Consider the following 26,507-nt stretch of genomic DNA (forward strand, 5'->3'; position numbering starts at 1 on the left):
AATGTCGATATAGATGTATAAGTATTTTTGATAGTGTTCTATTGTTCATTGACAGCATGTATGAGTGAATCCATAGGTAAGTGATTTGATGTGTGTATACATCTATGAATCACTGAGTGGATTTTTAGATACTTGTATTGCTGTGACAATGGATTTAAATATGATACTCTGTATTTTACAAACAGTGATGAAAAATTGTAATAGTGTATGAAAAGGTGTATGTGATTGTCACCTGGATGATGTCATCAGTGATGTCATCAGTGATGTCATTTGAGATGTCATCAGTGATGTCACTGACCATGTCATGAATGATCTAATATGTGACATCATCAGCAGTGGATTGCGGGTGCGCGAAATATAGTTAGTACAACTAACTATATAGGAGCAATTTCATTGGTTTTGTATGAGTAAAATGTCCAGCTAACTATAACACCACTAAAACTTATAGATTTTTGAGTGAATTTCAAAGTTTTTTTTTAAAAACGAATTCCTAACTATATAACTCCTGAAACCTATGGTTTTTTCAGTGAATTTCAAAAGTTTTTTTAAATGCTAATTCCTAACTATATAAGGCCTGAAACCTATGGTTTTTTCAGTGAATTTCAAAGGTTTTTTAAATGCTGATTCCTAACTATATAAGGCCTGAAACCTATGGTTTTTTCAGTGAATTTCAAAGGTTTTTTAAATGCTAATTCCTAACTATATATGGCCTGAAACCTATGGTTTTTTCAGTGAATTTCAAAGGTTTTTTAAATGCTAATTCCTAACTATATAAGGCTTGAAACCTATGGTTTTTTCAGTGTTTTTTAAATAAAAATTGATTGGTTAACTGGCTTATTAAGTGTATCTTAGTGAATACATATATTAGCGAGTAATGTTTAAATATTTAAATATATGCATGAGTGATGTAATATGTGACGTCATCAGCAGTGCATTGCAGACGTGCAAGTTATAGTGAGTCCAACTAACTATAACGTGGGAATTTCAATGGTTTTATGGGAGTAAAATTTCCAGCTAACTATAACTGGTGTGAAACCTATGGTTTTTTCAGTGAATTTCAAAGGTTTTTTAAATGCTAATTCCTAACTATAACTGGCGTGTAACCTATGGTTTTTTCAGTGAATATATATATATATAAAATTTCTATGGCAAAATGAAACCCCTTATTTTGTTCCTTTTCAAATTAAATGTATTAAGTGTTACCACGTTATTCCAATCAAGATGACTTCAAGTGTGCCATACTTTTGTCATAAGTAAGACTGTTAGCGTTCTAGTTGTTCTTTAGAACACTCTGGGACATTCTGTCATTGGGCTATAGTTGGGCTACATCTGGCTGATATTTGGGCTACATTTGGGCTCTTTTGTCTCTGGTGGCCATCTTGGGAGACTGCATATCAGAATTTTTTTAATGAAATATAAGAGGATTTAAGAAGTCACTCAAAATGTGCCCTAATTTTTCTTTCTTCAGCACTAATCATAATTTCTATGGCACAATGAACCCCCTCATTTTGTTCCTTTGCAAATTAAATGTTTTAAGTGTTAACACTTTATTCCAATCAAGATGACTTCAGGTGTGCCATACTTTTGTCATAAGTAAGACTGTTAGCGCTCTAGTTGTTCTTTAGAACACTCTGGAACATTTTGTCATTGGGCTATAGTTGGGCTACATCTGGCTGATATTTGGGCTACATTTGTTTTTTTTTGTCTCTGGTGGCCATCTTTGGGCTACATTGGGCTACATTTGGGCTCTAACATATATATAGCCCAATGTAGCCCAATATATATTTTCTCAAAGTTAATTTTCGTAAAAACCACTGGAGCACATATCTTGAGACATAGCAAAGGCACATCGGGCTACCAGTCCCTACAATTTTGCCAAGTTTGGTGGAAAACCATTCAGCCGCTCGGGCAAAAAGTGAGTCCAACCGCCCTATGGAAATTAACATGGGGAAAACACGTTTTGGGACCCCCCTTTTATCTCGGCCCCCGCTTGACGAATCCCCCCCCCCAAACTTTCAGGGAAGGAGCGGAGCGCAGCGAGGCAAAGTTAAGGAAAATTTCAGGAAGATTCCTCAACCGGCGCCAAAGTTATTCCCAATAGAATGTTGCGATTTCCCTATGGAAAACAATCCTAACTATATATACCTACTGGCTATCGCCAGTAGGTAATATATATATATATATATATATATATATATATTTACACAATATCTCTCCCTCGTGGGGCGAGAAAACGGAGTCGCTTTGAAAAACAATTCCAGCACTTCACTGCGTTTAAAGTTCCATCTTGGTTTATTTATCCATGGGGTCAAAAAAACAACAAACACCAACGCGTTTCGACAACGTCCGTTGTCTTGCTCACGGTCAGTTTGTGTGTGTGGCTCACAATGTTATGAAACCTTTTCCAACATTACAGGTACCGCCCACAAGGAGTATATTTACAAGCATTATGGGACTTGTGGTTCGAAGTGTGATTGTGGTTTACATGAGGCATCAATTCTTTTGCAATGCATTCTCTATTACTCTTAATCACACTGTTTAGATTGGAAACAATTATTGAACTTAATTTTAAATTTTCAAAGGCTTAACTTAAAGACCAGTGCTGCCCTCTGGTGGGCACATTATTCTGACACAATTCTCAGCATTGTGGGATTTATGGTTAAAATAGTGTTCATATAAACATATAATGTCTCCAGTCGCTAAGTACCTGTGAGATATCAATATGTGTGCGGGAAATTACAATGGACTGCTGTCTTAATTTAAAGACCAAAGTACTGCCCTCCAGTGGGCTAATTTCCCGAAACTTATTTTGTGAGCCCGTGTGCCAAAGGGTAAGGGAGAAGGGAGAAGGGGGATGTGCAGGGGTGACGTTTTCAAAAAAACAAAAATAAGTGAAAAATTGAAAAATTGAAATTAACAATTGTTATGAATGAACATAGTCTTATGGAGCAAGAACTTATACATGGAAGAAGCTATGGGACAATTGAATAACACCAATTTCTATGAAAATCTTCACTCAAATCCGCAAGACCAAATAAAAAGAGATTTGGACAAAAAACTAATTCAATGGGAGAATGAGGGGCTACTGGATGCCGATGAAAGAAAATACCTAACAGTAGACTTTCCGAAAACTTCAACCCTATACTTCCTACCAAAGGTACATAAGGATGCTGCCAAACCACCAGGGAGACCCATTGTGTCAGCCAATGGGTCGTTATTGGAACCATGGTCTAACTTCATTGATTATTTTTTGAGTCCACATGTCCAAATGCTGCGATCATACATTCAGGACACTACTGACTTTCTTAAGGTTTTGGAACAAATAACTTGGCAACCTCACTATATGATGATCACCATGGATGTGGTTGCCCTGTATACTAATATTGACAACCATCTAGGGCTACAGGCATGCGACCACTTTTTACGAGAACGGAACATTCATTTTCACAAACACAATGAAATGCTCCTCACTATGATAAATTGTGTGTTAACCAACAACATCTTCATGTTTGGGGACAAACTATATAGACAAAGGAACGGAGCCGCGATGGGCTTCTCTTTTAGCCCCAACTATGCCTGCACTGCCATGGGGTGGTGGGAGGAAAAAACAGCTTGGCAGGATAAATACGGAACTTATACCCAGCATATCATCACCTGGAAACGTTTCATTGATGACTTGTTCATCATATGGGACGGTGGAAATGAAAAATTCATGGAATATTTCACAATCCTTAACAACAGCACTCCATGTATAAAATTTACCCACACGGTAAATCAGAACAGGGCGGTTTTCTTGGACACCGAGGTGTACATAAACAACAATCGGATACACACTACACTCCACCGAAAAAAGACAGCAACAAATGCGACACTGGAAGCAACCAGCTTCCACCAGCAGTCCTTAATCTCCAGCATCCCTTACGGTGAATTCCTCAGATTAAGAAGAATCTGTAGTGAGAACACAGAATGGCAGGAACAAAGTGCCAAATGCATAAACCGTTTCCAAAGGAGAAAATACAATAAGAAAATTGTCCAAAGATGCTGGGAGAGAGCTGACACAATTTCCAGATTGGAGTGCTTACAAAAGAAACCCAAACAAACGGATGTGGAGGAAGAACCAATCAGATTAATTCTTGATTACAGCATGGAGGCAAAACAAGTAAACCGTATTCTGAGAAAGAACTGGAAAATCCTTCAACTGGACCAAACCATTGGTCACAAAATGGGCAACCACCCTGTCATCACATATAGGAGAGCCCAAAACTTGCAGGACCAACTGGTCCACAGCCACTTCCAAACAACTAAGAAAAAGACGAACTGGCTTAAAACCCGGGGCTTCATCAAGTGCTACAATTGCAAGGTGTGCGAGATTGCGAAACCCACCACTGAACTCATAATGCCAAACAAGAAAGTTTGGAAAATCCAAGAATGCATAACCTGCAATAGCAAGTATACCATCTATATGATTGAGTGCCCCTGCAACAAAAGGTATATCGGCAGCACCATCTGTGAATTAAAGAAAAGAATCCTGGAACATGTGCGGGCAACAATCCACAGAGACAGGAGTAATGCTGTTGCCAAGCACATGGAGGCGGAACATAACGGGGATTGGAAGCAACTGCGCTTCTGTGGTTTGGAAACAATGACTCTCTCAGAAAGGGGAGGCCACATGGAAAAAGTTTTGAGGCGCAAAGAATCCAGACACATCTTATCATTCAGAACTATGACTCCCCTCGGCCTCAACCAGTCAGAAGAACTTTACATTCACTTATAAGTGGACTCTTGATCAATTGTAACATCTATGCTATAACTGTTTTGCCTCCGCCCGTTCATTCATAACAATTGTTAATTTCAATTTTTCACTTATTTTTGTTTTTTTGAAAACGTCACCCCTGCACATCCCCCTTCTCCCTTACCCTTTGGCACACGGGCTCACAAAATAAGTTTCGGGAAATTAGCCCACTGGAGGGCAGTACTTTGGTCTTTAAATTAAGACAGCAGTCCATTGTAATTTCCCGCACACATATTGATATCTCACAGGTACTTAGCGACTGGAGACATTATATGTTTATATGAACACTATTTTAACCATAAATCCCACAATGCTGAGAATTGTGTCAGAATAATGTGCCCACCAGAGGGCAGCACTGGTCTTTAAGTTAAGCCTTTGAAAATTTAAAATTAAGTTCAATAATTGTTTCCAATCTAAACAGTGTGATTAAGAGTAATAGAGAATGCATTGCAAAAGAATTGATGCCTCATGTAAACCACAATCACACTTCGAACCACAAGTCCCATAATGCTTGTAAATATACTCCTTGTGGGCGGTACCTGTAATGTTGGAAAAGGTTTCATAACATTGTGAGCCACACACACAAACTGACCGTGAGCAAGACAACGGACGTTGTCGAAACGCGTTGGTGTTTGTTGTTTTTTTGACCCCATGGATAAATAAACCAAGATGGAACTTTAAACGCAGTGAAGTGCTGGAATTGTTTTTCAAAGCGACTCCGTTTTCTCGCCCCACGAGGGAGAGATATTGTGTAAATAAATAGCAGTTGGGCTCAACTGCGGGAGCGACGCGACCACGACTGCAGCGCCTTAACAGGGGAAGGAGAGAGCCATAAGGAGGTGATATATATATATATATATATATATATTGTAGCTCTTGCTTGATCCGAAGTACTAGGAATCACTCGAACTACATCAAAGGCTCCAAGCAACAGCCTTTATTCAAAAGGTATGGAAAACATGCTTCGGCAGGATCCTTTTAGCAGTCACACGCCAGCCTGACGCGTTTCGATAATTCTCCTCAGAGGCTTGTGGCGGATGAAGTGCACTGCCTTACTTCCCGTTTTTCTCCTCTCATGGCGCACACCTGTTTTGGTACTGCGCTGCGGTTTATGGGAATTGTGGTGCCATTTAAGTGTGCAATGTTCTGCTGGCTTCGTTTCAAGGCCCTGGATGGGCCCCCGCCTCCGATGTTTTCCTAAATCCTGTGTGATGTAGCTCCGAAAATGGGCTGGCAGGATGACAGTCCACACGGCTCCCAAGTTACCAGGATGGTGCATTCCCGACGGCTCGGCTGCCGTTTTAACATTGTAGCTCTTGCTTGATCCGAAGTACTAGGAATCACTCGAACTACATCAAAGGCTCCAAGCAACAGCCTTTATTCAAAAGGTATGGAAAACATGCTTCGGCAGGATCCTTTTAGCAGTCACACGCCAGCCTGACGCGTTTCGATAATTCTCCTCAGAGGCTTGTGGCGGATGAAGTGCACTGCCTTACTTCCCGTTTTTCTCCTCTCATGGCGTACACCTGTTTTGGTACTGCGCTGCGGTTTATGGGAATTGTAGTGCCATTTAAGTGTGCAATGTTCTGCTGGCTTCGTTTCAAGGCCCTGGATGGGCCCCCGCCTCCGATGTTTTCCTAAATCCTGTGTGATGTAGCTCCGAAAATGGGCTGGCAGGATGACAGTCCACACGGCTCCCAAGTTACCAGGATGGTGCATTCCCGACGGCTCGGCTGCCGTTTTAACATTGTAGCTCTTGCTTGATCCGAAGTACTAGGAATCACTCGAACTACATCAAAGGCTCCAAGCAACAGCCTTTATTCAAAAGGTATGGAAAACATGCTTCGGCAGGATCCTTTTAGCAGTCACACGCCAGCCTGACGCGTTTCGATAATTCTCCTCAGAGGCTTGTGGCGGATGAAGTGCACTGCCTTACTTCCCGTTTTTCTCCTCTCATGGCGCACACCTGTTTTGGTACTGCGCTGCGGTTTATGGGAATTGTAGTGCCATTTAAGTGTGCAATGTTCTGCTGGCTTCGTTTCAAGGCCCTGGATGGGCCCCCGCCTCCGATGTTTTCCTAAATCCTGTGTGATTGGGAGCCGTGTGGACTGTCATCCTGCCAGCCCATTTTCGGAGCTACATCACACAGGATTTAGGAAAACATCGGAGGCGGGGGCCCATCCAGGGCCTTGAAACGAAGCCAGCAGAACATTGCACACTTAAATGGCACTACAATTCCCATAAACCGCAGCGCAGTACCAAAACAGGTGTGCGCCATGAGAGGAGAAAAACGGGAAGTAAGGCAGTGCACTTCATCCGCCACAAGCCTCTGAGGAGAATTATCGAAACGCGTCAGGCTGGCGTGTGACTGCTAAAAGGATCCTGCCGAAGCATGTTTTCCATACCTTTTGAATAAAGGCTGTTGCTTGGAGCCTTTGATGTAGTTCGAGTGATTCCTAGTACTTCGGATCAAGCAAGAGCTACAATGTTAAAACGGCAGCCGAGCCGTCGGGAATGCACCATCCTGGTAACTTGGGAGCCGTGTGGACTGTCATCCTGCCAGCCCATTTTCGGAGCTACATCACACAGGATTTAGGAAAACATCGGAGGCGGGGGCCCATCCAGGGCCTTGAAACGAAGCCAGCAGAACATTGCACACTTAAATGGCACTACAATTCCCATAAACCGCAGCGCAGTACCAAAACAGGTGTGCGCCATGAGAGGAGAAAAACGGGAAGTAAGGCAGTGCACTTCATCCGCCACAAGCCTCTGAGGAGAATTATCGAAACGCGTCAGGCTGGCGTGTGACTGCTAAAAGGATCCTGCCGAAGCATGTTTTCCATACCTTTTGAATAAAGGCTGTTGCTTGGAGCCTTTGATGTAGTTCGAGTGATTCCTAGTACTTCGGATCAAGCAAGAGCTACAATGTTAAAACGGCAGCCGAGCCGTCGGGAATGCACCATCCTGGTAACTTGGGAGCCGTGTGGACTGTCATCCTGCCAGCCCATTTTCGGAGCTACATCACACAGGATTTAGGAAAACATCGGAGGCGGGGGCCCATCCAGGGCCTTGAAACGAAGCCAGCAGAACATTGCACACTTAAATGGCACTACAATTCCCATAAACCGCAGCGCAGTACCAAAACAGGTGTGCGCCATGAGAGGAGAAAAACGGGAAGTAAGGCAGTGCACTTCATCCGCCACAAGCCTCTGAGGAGAATTATCGAAACGCGTCAGGCTGGCGTGTGACTGCTAAAAGGATCCTGCCGAAGCATGTTTTCCATACCTTTTGAATAAAGGCTGTTGCTTGGAGCCTTTGATGTAGTTCGAGTGATTCCTAGTACTTCGGATCAAGCAAGAGCTACAATGTTAAAACGGCAGCCGAGCCGTCGGGAATGCACCATCCTGGTAACTTGGGAGCCGTGTGGACTGTCATCCTGCCAGCCCATTTTCGGAGCTACATCACACAGGATTTAGGAAAACATCGGAGGCGGGGGCCCATCCAGGGCCTTGAAACGAAGCCAGCAGAACATTGCACACTTAAATGGCACTACAATTCCCATAAACCGCAGCGCAGTACCAAAACAGGTATGCGCCATGAGAGGAGAAAAACGGGAAGTAAGGCAGTGCACTTCATCCGCCACAAGCCTCTGAGGAGAATTATCGAAACGCGTCAGGCTGGCGTGTGACTGCTAAAAGGATCCTGCCGAAGCATGTTTTCCATACCTTTTGAATAAAGGCTGTTGCTTGGAGCCTTTGATGTAGTTCGAGTGATTCCTAGTACTTCGGATCAAGCAAGAGCTACAATGTTAAAACGGCAGCCGAGCCGTCGGGAATGCACCATCCTGGTAACTTGGGAGCCGTGTGGACTGTCATCCTGCCAGCCCATTTTCGGAGCTACATCACACAGGATTTAGGAAAACATCGGAGGCGGGGGCCCATCCAGGGCCTTGAAACGAAGCCAGCAGAACATTGCACACTTAAATGGCACTACAATTCCCATAAACCGCAGCGCAGTACCAAAACAGGTGTGCGCCATGAGAGGAGAAAAACGGGAAGTAAGGCAGTGCACTTCATCCGCCACAAGCCTCTGAGGAGAATTATCGAAACGCGTCAGGCTGGCGTGTGACTGCTAAAAGGATCCTGCCGAAGCATGTTTTCCATACCTTTTGAATAAAGGCTGTTGCTTGGAGCCTTTGATGTAGTTCGAGTGATTCCTAGTACTTCGGATCAAGCAAGAGCTACAATGTTAAAACGGCAGCCGAGCCGTCGGGAATGCACCATCCTGGTAACTTGGGAGCCGTGTGGACTGTCATCCTGCCAGCCCATTTTCGGAGCTACATCACACAGGATTTAGGAAAACATCGGAGGCGGGGGCCCATCCAGGGCCTTGAAACGAAGCCAGCAGAACATTGCACACTTAAATGGCACTACAATTCCCATAAACCGCAGCGCAGTACCAAAACAGGTGTGCGCCATGAGAGGAGAAAAACGGGAAGTAAGGCAGTGCACTTCATCCGCCACAAGCCTCTGAGGAGAATTATCGAAACGCGTCAGGCTGGCGTGTGACTGCTATAAGGATCCTGCCGAAGCATGTTTTCCATACCTTTTGAATAAAGGCTGTTGCTTGGAGCCTTTGATGTAGTTCGAGTGATTCCTAGTACTTCGGATCAAGCAAGAGCTACAATGTTAAAACGGCAGCCGAGCCGTCGGGAATGCACCATCCTGGTAACTTGGGAGCCGTGTGGACTGTCATCCTGCCAGCCCATTTTCGGAGCTACATCACACAGGATTTAGGAAAACATCGGAGGCGGGGGCCCATCCAGGGCCTTGAAACGAAGCCAGCAGAACATTGCACACTTAAATGGCACTACAATTCCCATAAACCGAAGCGCAGTACCAAAACAGGTGTGCGCCATGAGAGGAGAAAAACGGGAAGTAAGGCAGTGCACTTCATCCGCCACAAGCCTCTGAGGAGAATTATCGAAACGCGTCAGGCTGGCGTGTGACTGCTAAAAGGATCCTGCCGAAGCATGTTTTCCATACCTTTTGAATAAAGGCTGTTGCTTGGAGCCTTTGATGTAGTTCGAGTGATTCCTAGTACTTCGGATCAAGCAAGAGCTACAATATATATATATATATATATATATATATATATATATATATATATATATATATATATATATATATATATATATATATATATATATATATATATATTCATTTGTTAAATGATTTGTTTATAACTAAAAAAATAAAAAAGACAATAAGATGATTAGTTTAATAATTATTTAAAGGAAATAGATATATATTTATTCTTATATCTGTGTGTTTAACTTTTTTTAATCTAATGTATTTGTTATATTTGTTAAAATATATATTAAATCTAATATAGTATATTTAATATTTATTAATTTATTTTATATAAACAAAAAATACGATATTTTGTACAACTATATTTATCACATCAATATTTTTTTCAGATTTTTTTGTAGTAACGATTATAAATATAGGATATAAATATTTTTGACTTCGATATTTTGATCACAATATGTTTGTATGGGGATATTTTGGGTGTTGATATTTTGTCAGTGTACCGTTGATTAGACCCTATGACACTTGGCCTGACCACTGTCCTTCTTTGATTGCTGGGGACTCATTCCAAAATTTGATGGTTTAAGTCTCTTAAACTGGCTTTTGAAAATTTCTGCAACAATAGAGCGTTTGCTGTTCTGCACCTCACCTGTGCCCATCCTCTTGAAGAACCTCCTTCATCTCTTCCAAGCACGAAAGAGTTTGTGTGTTTTTTTAATACTTACAAGTCTCCCTCCCTCCCTTACCCCAAACAAGCTGATAAGTTGAGAACGAGCTCTACGTCATGCCATCCATCGCCTGCTGACTCCTGTGCTGACAGCTTGACCCTCTGTGAGAGCCTGGCGCAGCCATCACATATTATACTAAATTGTATTGTAATTGTATTTGTATAGCGCTTACTACCCCAGATGAGGCATCAAAGCATCTTTTGGCGAGTAGTATGATTCTCGGAACCCAAACGGATTAGAGGTGAATTACTTTAGTGAAATATGAGTTAATTTGAGCAGAGGACCTTTGTGTCTGTTAGTTGGATTGAATAGGATAATGGAGGGATAGAAGAGGGAAGAGTCTAGAAAGTGTTATTTAGGAGATCATAGTAGTAAGATGAGGTTGGGATGAGTAAAAAAAGAGAGATGGAGGAGGGTAGAGTCTCTAGAAAGGGATTAGGGAGATCACAGTTGTAAAAGATGTTTAGGTAGAGTCAAAGGAGGGGTACGTGAGGGAAAAATCATGTACATCATCCCATTTGGGGTGAGCCAGGAGGGATAGAGGGAGGAAGAGTCTAGATAGGGTTATTTTGGAGATGATAGTAGTATAATGAAGTTTGGGATGAGTCAGAGTGGAGGTAGAGGATATTCTGAGAGAGGAATAGGGTGGGACAGAGTAGTGCAATGGAGTGAGTGAAAGTTTTTTATTTTACATGTGTATAAGCACAGGGTGTGGGGCACAAGCGCTGGTACACCAGTGTCAATTAGAGATGGGCATAGATCAAACACACACACACGCAACCACACTGCTGGACTTCAACATGCAGAAAATAAAACAACTGCAGCACCAGCATGGCACACATCTATTAGCAATGACTGCAAGGAAGATGCTGCAGGCTGCAACAACTGCACCACAGTCACAGATAAACAACTCAACATACAATAACTGGCAAACATAATAACATGGAGTAAGACGCACAAAAAACAAATATACAGCGCCACATGTTGAGTTATGCCTCCTTTGACTAACACAATAATATGCTTTTTAACTGAAACGTTGTAGTAAATGGTATATTTATAAGTACAGTAAAGGTACAACTCTGTGAATAACAATTGCTAATCCAAGCGATGTGTAAGAAAGGCTGTTGTAAATGAATCATATTTACACTACGTCAATATTGGTTGAATAATTGTTACAATTTAAAATTCATTGCTCCTACCCTCGTTTTTTTTATTTACTAACAGAGAGAAACTTTCAAAGCACATTTAATCAAAGACAACTTTCAAATAGTCGGGGTTTGGGCCTGATATTCAAAACCGATTTAAACTTTACACACACCCACACATCTATGCCAGACTCGCACACTGGAAGCAATGCCTCAGAGCCTGACCTGCAACAGTCCTGCAAATTTGCCCAAACACTGGCATGCAGCAATCTCCACATTTGTTCAACACATGATGAAATCATGCAAGCTGCTGTTTAGTTTTCATGGCACATCATAAGGCACGCATTTTCTTGGTTTCTATAGCGTTGCAATACTGCACATTTTCTTTACATTTTTTTAACCACTTCTTTCTTTTTAAGTTTGATTTATTGAAGAAAGTAAAAGGGAGGAGGGAGGGGAAGGAGGGGAATAAGAGTTACAATAAGTAGATGGATGAAATAAGTAATACAATAACAATTTCATAAAAAGTAAGCATAACAAGCTTGAGGAATTATGAACATATCATGTGATTACAAGTGAAAAGTAAAATACATTATATTAGAACTTAGTAATTATAGCAATCAGGTAATAAGAAAAACAGGTAACAAGAAAATCAAGGTGGTTTGTGTACTTCAACTGTTGCAGAATCTGGAGAAGAATGTGCAGGAGCAGAGGATGAAAGATATGTTACCAAAGGAAGCCAAACCAGGTCACGTTTGATGGCTAGGGAAATGGGGGAGACATAATTGGTATCTAGACGGTGATGAAAACAGACCGCATTCCACCAAGATTGGTAGGAAACATTTGCAGCTTGCTTCCAATTGGAAGTGATGATATGAAAAGCTACAGCTATGAAGAGGTCGAGTAAAAGGTAGTGGCTGGGAGAGAGAGGGAGGTCCGGTGAAAGGGAGCCTAAAAAAACTTATGAGGAGGAAAAGGGGATCTGGAACCGGAATATTTTTTGCATTTGCTTCCAAACTGACTGCCAAAACTGGGAAATGGGAGGACAGTCAAACAGCATGTGTTTGAGATCAGCAGAGGGGTAAGGACAGGACCAGCAGGTAGAAAGAATTCCTGGTGAAAAACGGGATAGAGCAAGTGGAGTGAATAGAGTTCTATGATAAATAAAATATAGAGTTTGGGTGGTATTAGCAGCTCTAGAGGTCTTATGAAGTTTAGTCCAAAGTTTTTCCCATAAGAGTACAGGCCAACACAGAGAAAAATCCGATTCCCAGGCAGCTTCAATGCGAGATTTCAATCTATCGGTGGTAAAACGGAAAGAATTGTACAGAGCAGATGCAGAAGGGGAAGCATCCAATAATAGAGAAGTGTGTTTACGGTTTAGAGGAACATCATTGGAAGGTGGTAAAGAACAAAGATAGAATACCAAGACTGGATAAAGAGCAATGGATTGTGAGTTAGCAGAGGTGGGTAACGAGAAAAGGGATTGAAGTTCTTGGAAGGAAAGAGGTGTATCCTGAAAGAGAAGTTGAGAAATCCAACATATTCCTCGAGAGTACCAAGTGTTCCAAAAAATGGTACGGTTACGAATTTTGAAAAGTGAATTGTGCCAGATCGGTTGTTCGTGGATGGAAAGGAGGGAGGGATAAGATGAAGACATATTGGGAAGAAGAAGATTGCGAGAGTATGAAATAACAGGTGTGCGGAGATGAGCTAAGGAGGATGTAACGGACAAGAATTTGCGGAAGGTAAATGGAGAAATAAAATAGGATTCCATATTCAGCCAGACAGGAGGATAATGCGGAAGATTAGATGAAAACCAACGAATTGATTGCTTCAAAGAAAAGGCTCGGTGGTATTCTTTAAAATCAGGAAAAAGTACACCAGAATGAGCTTTATCTTTTCGCAGGGAGGCAAGAGCTATGCGAGGGCGTTTACCGTTCCATAGAAATTTCAACAGTAAAGAATCCATTTTTTTGAAGAAAGAAAGTGGAATGTGCAGAGGGAGCATGGAAATGGTATAGAGAAGCAGGGGGGATAACATCATCTTTATAGAGTTGAGCCGACCCCACCAGGACAAAAAGAGCGGATGCCAACGAGTAATGGCCGAGTCCATTTTCTTGTAAATATAATCGAAATTTAGTTTAAGAGTATCAGATAAATGAGGAGCAAACAAACCCCCAGGTATTTGATTTTAGAAGGTTGCCATCCAAAGCCTGTTTGAAAAAAAAGATGTTTCTGGCAAAGAGAATTCAAGGGCAAAATTTCACACTTGTCGGCGTTCAAGCGGTAACCAGAAACTGCAGAAAAGGAGGAGACTTGCTGAAGAAAAGAGAGAATAGAGGTAACAGGATCGGAGCAGTAAAAAAGAATATCGTCAGCATAAACCGAGAGTTTGACCTGATGAGAACCAAAATGAAAACTAGAGATACTGTTGTCTAGTCGGATTTTAGTAAGGAAGGGTTCCAAGGCTAAAACAAAAAGTAAGGGGGATAGGGGGCAACCCTGCCGAACCCCCCTATGTAAAGAGAAATAGTCCGAGGTCATCCCATTAACAAAAATAGAGGCTTGAGGATTAGAATAAAGTAAAGAGACAATAGAAATGAATTTGGAAGGAATGCCGATCCAACGAAAAGCCTGAAACTAAAGAGATAGCTGCGAAAGGAAGGGGCAGAGAAGAAGCCTCAATAAGTATGTTAAGCAAAACTCTAGAATTATCGGAGGAAAGACGGCCTTTGATAAAACCAGATTGTTCAGCACCAATTAGATCCGGTAAGAGGGGATCCATGCGTAACGATAATATATTTGCTAGAATCTTATAATCAGTGTTGACCAAAGATATTGGCCTATAATTTTTGCATAAGGAATGATCCTTATCCTCTTTGGGGATTAAGCAAATTAAAGCCTGCTGAAAAGAACCGCTAGAGGAGTTCGCCTCCAGGAAATATTGAAATAGGAGTAAAAGTTCAGGAAGAAGGAGAGAAGCAAAATGGCTATAAAATTCTATAGTAAATCCGTCAGGACCTGGAGATTTACCATGGCGAAGTTTAGAAACGGCATGGGAGATTTCAGAGAGTGTAATGTCCTGTTCCAGGGAGTGAAGATCAACATGGGAAACCGAAGGAGATGGAAGAGAATGAAAATAAGAGAGGAGATCATCAGTATTCGCAACCTGCTCTGGAGTATAAAGAGTGTCGTAAAATTTGACAAATTCAGAGAGGATGCCTTTGTCTTTAAAAGTGGACTCTCCAGAAGAAGTCTTGATACATTGAATCTTAGTACGCTCCTTCCGAATCTTTAAGTAGTTGGCCAAAAGCTTCCCCATTTTGTTCTTACCACCATAATATCTGGAGTTACATTTGAGCAAGACATTAGAAGCAGCGTCAGTTGTAAATTTATTAAATGAGATTTTCGCTTCAATAAGAGTTTTAAGGGAGGATTCAGATTTAGAGGCATAATAGGCAAGTTCCAAGGCTTTAATATCAGCGAGAATTTTCTCCGATTTGGCCTCTCGAAGCTTCTTACGCTGAGCTACAAAATTAATAATGAAACCCATAGAGGCTGCTTTAAAAGAATCCCAAACCATAACAAAAGGGGAGTCATGAGTGTGATTAAATAGAAAAAATTATTTGGCAAAGGTGGTAAAATTGGTACAGAAAGCGGGTTCTAAAAGCAGAGCATTGTTGAAACTCCACCTGCCAGAGTGGGGAGAGAATGAGAGTAGGTCAAGATCTACAAAAACAGGAGCATGGTCAGAGAGTAGAATAGAGCCAATAGCGTGTTGTGACACGGATTTACTAAGAAAAACATAACCAATGCGGGATTGGGATTGGTGAGGAGGGGAGAAAAAACTGTATTCTCTAATATCTGGATTAAACAATCTCCAAATATCTACTAACGCGTTGTTTTGAAAAGAATTTACAAATTGAGTGTGCATTCTAGGGGGAACAAAATTGACTTTTGAGTGACGTCAAGGAAAGGGTCAACAACCTGATTACAGTCTCCACCAAGAAGTATATAATCCCCAGAAAGGGAGGATAACTTGGAGGAGACAGATAGCCAGAAGGATCTGTCAATCCCAGTAGGGGCATACACATTAAAAAGGGTGAGAGGAATATTATCTATCAGTAATGTAACAATGACCCAACGGCCATCAACATCGCATTCATGAGTAATTGAAGAAACGTTTAACTTTTTATGCAACAAAATTACAACACCATTCTTTCTGGTGGACGTAGGAGAGCAAATAACATGACCCACCCAACAGCGCTTAAGCTTCAGGGCCTCCACCTCAGCGAGGTGAGTCTCCTGAAGGAGGGCAACGTCAGTCTTAAGTCTTGCTAAGTGTGAAAGGACCCTTTGTCGTTTAATGGGATTATTCAATCCCATAACGTTCCACATCGTTACACGGAACGGAACAATTTAGAAAAACAACTAACAGCAACATGCTTATTAATGCATAAGAAATATATTGAACAAATTTAGAAAAATGGAAATATGATGATAAAAAGGAAAAGATGAGAGAGATGGAAAAGGAGAAAGATGGAAAGAGAGAAATCATTGCTACAGGGAGAAAAATGAGGTCGAAAAAAAGAAAGAGGAAGTAAAGGGAGGAGAGAAGGGTAAGAAAAGAAAAGAAAGGAGAGAGAAAAAACTGTCAGGAAAACAGGTGCAGAAGAATAGGATAAAAGGACAGAAATAAGAGCGAACAAGAAGACAGTACATGTCCAAAAAGAACGACTGAAGTACATACTTACGAAAAACGAAAAAACGCAAAAACAAGGATGGGAAGGTGGCATCGGGAGACAACAGCGACAACATCCAGAGCGGACATCAAACCTCCATAACCATGAATCCAAATGCAGCATATAGGACAATATGATACAGCAGATGAAAAGGGAAAGGGAAAGGGGGTGTCTGCAAAAAACAAGAGCAAACAGACTAGTAAATAGAGAAATGGATCAAAGAAAGCAGGAAAAGTGACTAAATCTGAAGACTAGAGATACAAAAGAATAAAATAACGATTGCAATGAGAAACAATGGGAAAACACAACAACAGCATCAATAACAGAGCATCAGGACCATAGCCAAACTGAGACAAAGAGGCAGTGAATCCCGTCAACCAGGATTAAAGACACCCATAACGTCTGGACCATGGCGTCGAAGAAACTCTTGCAGGACTGCAGGATCATCGTAGGTGGTTGTTCTATCCTTGTATGTGACCTTGAAGAGACAAGGATGAAGGAGACCATATCTAGCATTGAGTGCTCTGAGCTGAGGTCTCAAATCCAAAAACTTCTTCCTCCGATCCGCGCTAGTCTTGGAGACATCTTGCGATAGAAACAAGCGGTGGCCTTCCCACACGATCTGCTTCTTGAGCTTGGCAGCTGAGAGGACCTGTAAAAGGTCAGTGTATTGCAGGAATAACATGATGACTCCTCTAGGTTTGCTAACGTCCTTAGGACCAAGGCGATGAGCTTGTTGAATATTGACGGAGGCTAAGGCCGAAGCATCCAATATCTTGGCGAGAAAGGATTGGAAGAAAGTGGTAGGATTAGGCCCCTCTGTAAGTTCTGGAAGTCCATATAAGCGTAGATTGTTCCTACGATTCCTGTTTTCCAAATCCTCTGTCTGGCGCTTAAGGAGGAGGATTTCCGCCTCCAGAGATGGAATGTGAGAACAAGAAGATTGCAGAGAGTCTGTCGTGAGTTCCAGATTCTGAACACGTGAATCCAAAGAAGACCATTTTTCCTGCATAGCCTGCATGTTTTTGGTGGTGGCTTCCATAAAAGGTTTAAATGCACGAAGCTCTTCCAAAATAAGATCCATAGAGGAGGACGATGAGTTGCTTCCTGGAGAAGGAGGATCTTTCTTGAGACGTCTAGAAGAATTTAAGGAAGACGGCGTCTTGCCTTTGCTCCGTTCTTTCGGGATAGCTCCACGTGTCGAAGCAGCTTTTGATGACGCGTCGTCTTCCATGTCTTGGTAAGGAGAATCTGAATCTGAGCCAGCCGGCAAAACAGAGGATGAAGCCAGTTTTAAAGTACTAATTTTCCCCATGAAAAACTGGAAAGGCAGGTGTATGTCAGCAAGCCGCCATTGATGAGGAGAGCAGAACTAGTAACACAGAGTAGTGCAAGAACAAATGAGACTGAATGGAAGTCACTTGAATACCAAACAGAATGAAATGATGCAGGTCATACAGAGTTACGCAGAAGAAAAACGGTTAGAGGATATGTGTAGAAGCTACGTTGAAAGCCTGTGAAGGCAAAACCCTGAAGCAACAAGATCCATCGACGATAAGTGTCACTGCAGCGTAAAGAACCTATTGATCTGAGTGAACAGAGGGATCGTGCAGAGTAATGTTCTTAGACCGTTCATAAAAATCCTCTGTAGGAGATAATACCAGGGGAGAAACTAACAGCATCTGTGACAGGTCACCAATAGTCTCCAATATAGAGTAGTAGAGCTAAAAAATTTGCAGACATCCTATAATTCACAGTCTCTCAGATGTACATAGGCAACTCATGAAAAGTATGTAGAAGGGGTAAAAACAGGACCCTTTCGTGAAGCATAGAAGAAGCGCATCGTAGGTGAAGAACACTGATGAAGAACAAGTTAATATAAGCAGAGGAGTCAATCGAAGAGCTGAGGGAAGTCACAAAATGGCGGCGGAGCCGTGAATGCCAGGTCGTATTAGGGGAGAGAAACAACCAGAAGCAGCATCAGGCTGGGAGTAGGGTCACCTTTTATGCAGAGCCATAATCATCAGGCTTAATTATCGTTGCGGCAGACCAGGGACCGCTCAGGAACTTCTCTGCCGGCCGCCGTGTGGAGAGCACGGCCGGCGCACAAAATGATGGCCGCAATCGCCGAAAACGGCACCTCCGCGAAAGTGGTGAAGAAATTTGCGGAGCCGGGAAACAAAGAGAGCAGTCAGCACAGCTCACATTCCGGTTCACATTTGCACCGCAGGACAGCGTGAAATCCCTTCCGCGCTGCAGATAAAAAGTGATGCGCTGAGGCTTGTGTCGGAGCTCCGGAGTTACGCCGCCATCTTGGCCGGTGCTCAAGCCACGCCCCTAACCTCTTCTTTCTAACCCAAGGACATTTCTAATACGTAGCGCACACTGCAAGTGCCCTACCCGGTAGGGTGGCCTGTCACTAGGACCAAAACCTCTAACATGCACATTTCTAGATAAGTTTACTGATAGATGACAACAGACTAACATCTGGAAGCTCCTGCGCCTCACTTGCTTATGCATATCTCGATCTCCCGCTTACCACAGTACACCGAGAAGGGAAACTCTAAATCGATACCTCAAAACATCTCAGTCCGTAAGAGAGTTGGAAATAGTGAACCTGGTGATGGCACCGGCAAGTCAAAGAGTGTGTAGTGTCATTTTCATCAACGTTGGAGTGCAGATAAATCTACGTTCATTATAAGTAAGGCTCCCTGTTTTCCAATTTTACGGATTTTTACAGTTAAATAAAGGCAGAAAACAATGTGTTTTCTGTCTGCATTTATTTTTAAAAGTGGATAATACAGAAAATTGTGCTTCTTTTAAGTGACTCTCCCTGCTGTATTTCATGAATTGTATCCCAACAGGTGAGCGGATGGACAGCACGGGAAATAAGAAACAGGATGAAATTTCTTTAAATAATGGCATATGTCAACATGGATTTGTGGCATAATGCTAATATTTAGTGGATAAATTGTTACGTAATATTTGGCAGCTTAAATAGCTAAATCACGACACAGACATCAAAGTATGAGTGGATGTCTATCAGTTAAATAAATATGGAACTGTACAGTTTTACAACTTCATTTATACAGAAAACACAAAAGAAATATGGATAAATACAGATAAAATGGCCTAAAAATAAATATGGATAAATACAGACGTAAATGTGGAAAAAAATAAATACCATAAAACTGGGTGCCCTAATTATAAGTTAGCCAGACGCCTGCCAAAAAGGCAGGAAGAAGTGATTTGAAATGGGTTACCTGTCTTTGCAGGATTATATATCTCATTATAAGAGACCTGGATGAGGTCAAAGATGGGTAGGCAATTGTTACCGACTTTTATTCTACAGCCTGTACCATTCTCTCGAAAAGTCAATTGTTTCAATGGAGAGAAGAAGTGCAGTTTCATTTTCATAAGGATAAATGTTTCCTGTTGCATATGGCAAAGGAAGCAGCAGGCTTGCTCCGCCTCCGTAGGCGAGAGAGAGGGAGAGGCCGCCTCTGTGTTCAGCTGAGCGAGGAGACCGCTTTGTCAATAACAGGCTTGAAGTGCTTGATTCACATTGAACCCATGGCTTCAAAAGCGACTTCTTCATTTCCTTTTGAACAAAAATATTGATTTAAAAGTTAATCGAGTGAATTATGTCACAATTGGTCTCATAAGCCAAACAGAGATCAAACACATGGGCAACTTAGAATTCTTACTGTTTGCGTTTATTAGTGATAGGGGCAGGGTACAACAGGCCGCTTTTTTCACAAGTTGGCACTTGTAAGAGGAAAAGAGGCTTAAACAGGGGACCAACAAGACCAAAACAAATTGACAATGCAAGTAGGCCTGACTTGTCTTTTGACCAGTGGTCAAAACATTTTAAAAAGCTGCAGTGAATAAAGAAAGCAAAATACTGTTTTCTACTTCCCACGTATCAGAATATGAGTATTAAATAACTGTACAGTGACCCCAGACTTAAAACCAAGAGCAACACCGGAGACATTGCATTGTTTGTGTGCCAAAAGAAAACTTAAAATGAGCAGATAGGATGCTACAATAGTAAAATTATTAGTATGTCGTTAACCGTTTTTGTTAGATTTCTAACATTCTAAGTTTGCGGTGCGAACAAAGAGACTCAGATGTATTCTAATAATGATAAAATCTTGATTTGTCATAGGTAAAGCCTTATAAAGAGTTAGCAGTTAGAGTGTATGCACAGCCGATCCTCTATCCATAACGCAGATTTGTCATAGGAAAAGCCTTAAAAAGAGTTAGCAGTGCACCACGGATGCATCCTCAAGAGAGCTGTAAAAACGTTTAGAAAGTCACTGTGAGTATTTGAATATCATCACCATAGGTCTCTGAAAAATGATGTGATGCTTCAATAGAGTGTATGGGCTTCTGGCCATGTATGAAATTGATGGTTGAGGGAGTTTCATCACCAACAGAAACCCAAAAAAGCATTTGGGGTTTTCGTTCATAGGGTGGGCATTTGCAGATCTGAGAGCATGTCTGGGGTTGCCCTCTCACTGCCCCAACTAATCTGACAACATTTAAGCAACAGTCCATCCTTTTCATCATAAATTCTATTGACTTGTCTCTTTTCAAGTTCTAAAAGGAAATATTTTCCAATTAAAAGGATTTATTTACCAGATTTGGAGTAGGATTTAGTACAATGAAGTGCAAGTGCAGAATAGTAGAGAATTTGTATTTAGTGTCTTTTTCCCAGTCAACAGCCACTATTTGATCACCTCTAGCACGAATCAACCATACATAGGAGAAGTTTTAGTACGAGTAAGTAATATACAGAAGACATGTATTTACCTACAGTAGGTGGGTGGCTGACTAGGTGCGATTTTGAGAGAATGTGTGCCCAGTATTGGCGAGCTTGTGCCATCAAAGTCCTAGAGGACATTTTGATGTCAGTTTTATCGTCGGAGGGAAGTCTGTCTTCCTTGTCTGTTTTACCTGATACCCTCTGCTGGTGGTGCCTTGGAGCTGCATACCCTTGATTTGCCGTACAACCAACCACCCATGGGTATTGTAATGCACAGGTAAGGTACAGTCAGTGCCACTGGAATTATGCAGCAGGAGAGGGCCAAATTATGTGGCAGGATAAGTAAATTATGCTGCAAGAAAAGCAAAATGATTTAGCATAATGTGGCACATTTTGTAATAGTATTCTTATATTAGTTCATCATTTTTAAATTTGGTAAGACTTCCTGGGCCTTGGTTGCTTTACATTAGTACAAATAATTGAACCCTCAAATATATCAATAAGCAACAGAAAAGTGACCAGTCCAACTTTGCAAAGGTTCTTCCACTGCGCAGCAACACGTATTTCTGCATTTTCAGATTTTCAGTAACTTGAAACGTTTGAGCTACAAAACATTGTCTTTTGTTAAAATCTGCAGATTATGCGGCAGATGATGGTTTAGGTGGCAAATTCGGAAAATCGACAATCATGCAAAAAACGCAGTGGCCGCAAAATCACATATTTTCTGGTCCTGGGTACAGTGAACCCTTCCACTATCAATGCAGGTAAACAAAATAAAAAAGACCTTGCATTTCAACATAGCAAAAATAAAGAAAAAGAAGAAGCTCTCCACTAGAGTCTCAAGAGGATGTAGCTAGTCACACACTGAAGCAAGATGTAGGCCATTCTTGTACTCTGAGGTTGGTCTTAGGCACGTGTACTCAAGGCCAGAGCGTGCTCTTAGCTACAATGTAATGGAAAAAGTGACCAGATGAACTCCTCACACCGAAGTCATCCTATGCCATGTATCAGCCTACTTAGTTCTCTGTGACTTAGAAAGGTGCGGCCCATGCAGGCAAGTGCAGTGGGGTGGTAAGGCCGTGTGGGGGGGTTTCGATGGACGATGAAAAGGGAACATTAATTATTTATTTGATTTTCCCTCGTCATCGTCCGTCGAAATACCCCCCCACCAACCGGCCCCCACCACTCCACCAATCTTACCTGCACGGGACGTGGCTGGACTTAGACACAGTTATGTCTATGCAACAAGCATGTGTGCCGAAGAGTGTATGCACAGCTGATCCTCTCTCCATAACTATCATTCTAGGTTTTAAAGAGAGTGCCAGGTGAGCACTAGCACTAGTGTAGACATGCCGCTCGTTCACCAGCCCCTCTTCCCCTAGAGTCCACCTGAGAAGAAGCTCATAGACTGCGAGAAATGAAAGAATGGTGCGTGTGAACATACCCAAAACAGATAAGTCTGTTTTTATAACACAGGTTTGGAGAGAAGGTTGTGCAAGTTGGAGCCTATTCCATTTGCAAAAGCTTGTCAGTCAAGGGTTTGCTCGAAAGAGGAAAAAGTGAACCCTGTAAATGAGGTGGCATTCAGAAGAGGAGGCGATGTGTGATTCACTTGTTGGTTTTGTCTCGAGAAAATAAAATGACGGTCATGTTTTGTAGGGTAATTGCTCTAGAAAGGAGGTTCAGGCATATAGGAGAAATATCTGTTGTAAACTAATAGGGAACAATCATTAACCAAGCCAATAGGTGTTGCCTATGCAAAAGCTACTGGCTTTGCCAATAAGTTTCAGCCATGTTGTACACTAGCGTGGCGGCCGTTCAGCATGGCTAAAAGTTAGGGGGGTAAAGAAGAGTGGTGTGGAGTGGGGTGTTGTAAAGTGGACTAGAGTTGAGAGCTATGGAGTGGTGTGGAGAGTTGTGGAGTAGCGTGAAGTGGAGTGTCATGGAGTGGTGTAGAATTGATTGGTGTAGAGTGTTGTGGAGTGAGTAACATTGTAGAGTGGAAGGGCATAGAGTGCAGTAGAGTGGAGGAGAGTGTAGTAGAGTGGAGGGCAATAGAGTGGAGTGTTGTAGAACAGAGTGGAGTGGCATAGAGGGTGTTGCGAGGAGTGCAGTAGACTACTGTAGAGTAGAGTGGCATAGAGTGGAGTAGATTGATCTACAAGGGAGAGGCATAGAGTGGAGTAGTGTTTGAGAGTCGAATGTCATAGAGCATAGTAGAGTGTTGCATGATTGCCACATAAATCCTCCCACTTTGAAGTCAGAGAAAGAAAAGTAAACACCAAGCTCCCTGGAAGCCAGAGCCTGACATGTATCTCTCTCTTTGACTGCACAGCAAATATGACAAGATAAGAACAAGAATTAAAACCTATTTACAGAAATCCAGTACTGTTGGAAGTATACGGTAAATACAATTTAGGCCAAAGAGGGGAAGAATTCAAGCTGGGCAGCCTAAAAACAAACAAAGCCACCAATTAGAAAGCAAGCAAATGTGAATTACAAACCACAAAGCCAATGGTAAGCAACAGTGGAATGCATTCCCTGGTAAGCTTTCTAAATGTCCCCAAGATGTTGTTAGCAAGCCAGATAGCTGTGCTGTCTGATAGGCTTCTAACTAAAAATGATTACATATATATGTGAAAGGTAATTACAAGACACAGGCCACCTGCTTCCCCAGGTATAATTAGTATAAATGCTCTTTTTCTGCATCTGGAAGCTTTCACCTATTAGGCCATGAGAGGAGAAGTCAACTTTAACAAATCTGCCTCGCTGTCTTACTCCAAAATATCATGACCTTTAAAGAGAGTCTCAAAGATGGCTGAGCCCACAGAGTCGATCTTATTAACATTAAGTCTGTCGTTGCTGAGCATGAATACCCTGACACACATTTCGGTTCGTAAAAGGACAATACAAGGTTTGCACATTTGAATATTTTATACTATATAAGGTAAAGTACACCCTACAGTACATTGACAGGATACTATAAATCACCAAGAAGTTCCATGACCATTTGGATGAATGAGGCCGGGTTTGTTTATATGTAATTCTGAGCTAACTTACAATATCCTTTTAATGTACAGAAGAAGGTATTATATACTTTATAGCACATGGTCGTACCATCACCTTTCTCACAAACTTAAATCCTTGGGCACAGATTTTCTAAGCCTTTGGGTTGTTCTTGCGTGGTGGAGGTGCAGTTGACAGAGGGGCAATGCAAAGGCTTGAGTAAGGTTTACAAAGCCACACAAGGGGTGATTTGCACCGCCGTGCGTGACTTTGTAAAGAAACACAGCAGCTTATGCTACATTACGTTACGTTTTCATAGTGGTAGGCGTTCCATGTGTGTAGCATGGACATTGCACCAACATCCTTCACCTATCACATAGAGGCATAACTAGGAGAAACATCTATATTTCTCCTCGTTACTTCCTCTTACTCTGTGTAATGCATTCTGCTTCACATCCCAAAAGAGGAAAATGCCTCTTTGAAAAGTTTATGTGGAGGAAGATATCCCTTCCGGAACAAAAAGAATCTTGCATGTAACTCAGGCACCCTTGCACCTTGGTGAACAGGTGCCTGCGTTGGCGCTAGGCAGGGCACAGTGCACTAGGAGGTGAGCAGAAGCATGCCATATCCTATTAGATATGGCTGATTTCTGCTCTCTCTGTTTCTCACAATGCAGTTCCCATGCTCTACCCATGGAAAACCTACCACTTTAAAATGTAACGCAATGCATTATAAGCCACTGCGCTGCATTACGTTTCTTTACAAAGTCACACAAGACCATGCAAGTCACCTCTTGATGGCTTTGTAAATCCCTACTGTCGCCTTTGCATTGTCCTTGCGTCATGCAAGGACTGGGCCCGCATATCAACTGTAATAACTTATTACAGTTGAACAGCTACATCCTTTGATTAATACATGTGACTAGAGATGTCACAACTCGAATGTAATATGGAATTTAAAGACAGGCTTTTACACATGCATTGCAAGCTTTCATGTATTATAAAACACTGTAAAATGTAGTTTATTTTCAATGTATTCTCATCGTTTTCTTTCAGATTCAATTTTAGAAGTCAAAGTCTGAAGCTACCATGAACTGGGTAGTGTACGAGGCCCTCTTGAGCGGAGCCAACAAGTACTCAACATCTTTTGGGCGCATCTGGCTTTCTGTGGTCTTCATCTTTCGCGTACTGGTCTACCTTCTAACAGTGACCCGCGTTTGGGGCGAAGACCAGCGCGACTTCGACTGCGACACCCGCCAGCCCGGCTGCAGAAATGTCTGCTATGACCACTATTTTCCTGTGTCCCATGTCCGCCTCTGGGCCCTGCAGCTCATTTTCGTCACTTGCCCCTCTCTGCTGGTGATCATGCATGTGGCGTACAGGGAGGACAAGGAGCGGAAGGCCAGAGAGAAGCTGGGAAAGGACTACAGAAAGTTATACGCCGACACCAGTAAGAAGCGAGGGGGCCTCTGGTGGACCTACCTCCTGAGCCTCCTTTTTAAAGCCTCTGTGGACAGTGTCTTTCTCTATGTCTTTCACATGCTCTATGAAAACTACACCCTTCCAAGACTGGTGAAATGCACTCTCCAGCCATGCCCCAATACGGTGGACTGCTACATACCCCGCTCCACCGAGAAAAATCTCTTCACCTTCTTCATGATTGCCACCTCCGTCCTATGCATCATTCTCAACTTATGCGAAGTGACCTACCTAGTGGTCAAGAGGTGTCGGGAATGTGTGAGCAAAAAGTACAATAAGGAAGTCATCAGCTCTGGTGAGCACTCAAAACTGAAAGTCAAACAAGAAGACACTATGTCAGGACAGCCAATTTTCAATGGGATGGACTGCAGGCCGCCCACCATTGAAATTGAGAACTCAAAATAGGATTCCACACATCTGTATAATGTAGGAAAAAAGACAGCATGGTTGGGTTACACTGCACATTGAACTGAACTAATGACTTTGTGACCACGAGAACCTTCATGCTGTGTTGGGATCCTGTTGGTTATCCACTGACGGTTTTGGTGAATGATATTATGCACAGATGCAAGCCATCTTGCCAGACATTTGGTATCATCCAAAACCTTTGAAAAGATGCAATATCCATCATGTAGCTTGGTAAATGTGATGTCAAAAAAGTACCATGATCCAAAGACCAACTACTAGAAGTAAATCAAGTAGCTCAAAAAAAGTACTGTGCCTAGCGCGACAGATACGAAATAGAGGCATTG

The 26,507-nt window shown here is 42.1% G+C and overlaps 1 protein-coding gene across 1 annotated transcript in view; it reads left to right on the forward strand.

Annotated features, from left to right (window-relative positions):
* LOC144823003 (gap junction beta-5 protein-like) overlaps nt 1–26,303 on the forward strand; it is an 87,059-nt gene extending 60,756 nt beyond the window's left edge. The window contains exon 2 of the mRNA XM_078681108.1: nt 25,333–26,303. Coding sequence (XP_078537234.1) covers nt 25,366–26,160 — 795 coding nt within the window. The 5' untranslated portion in view covers nt 25,333–25,365 and the 3' untranslated portion in view covers nt 26,161–26,303. The remainder of the gene's footprint in view (nt 1–25,332) is intronic.
* The last annotated feature ends 204 nt before the right edge of the window (nt 26,304–26,507 follow it).

The sequence above is a fragment of the Lissotriton helveticus genome, chromosome 3_1 (genome assembly GCF_964261635.1).
Source record: "Lissotriton helveticus chromosome 3_1, aLisHel1.1, whole genome shotgun sequence".
Taxonomy (NCBI): domain Eukaryota; kingdom Metazoa; phylum Chordata; class Amphibia; order Caudata; family Salamandridae; genus Lissotriton; species Lissotriton helveticus.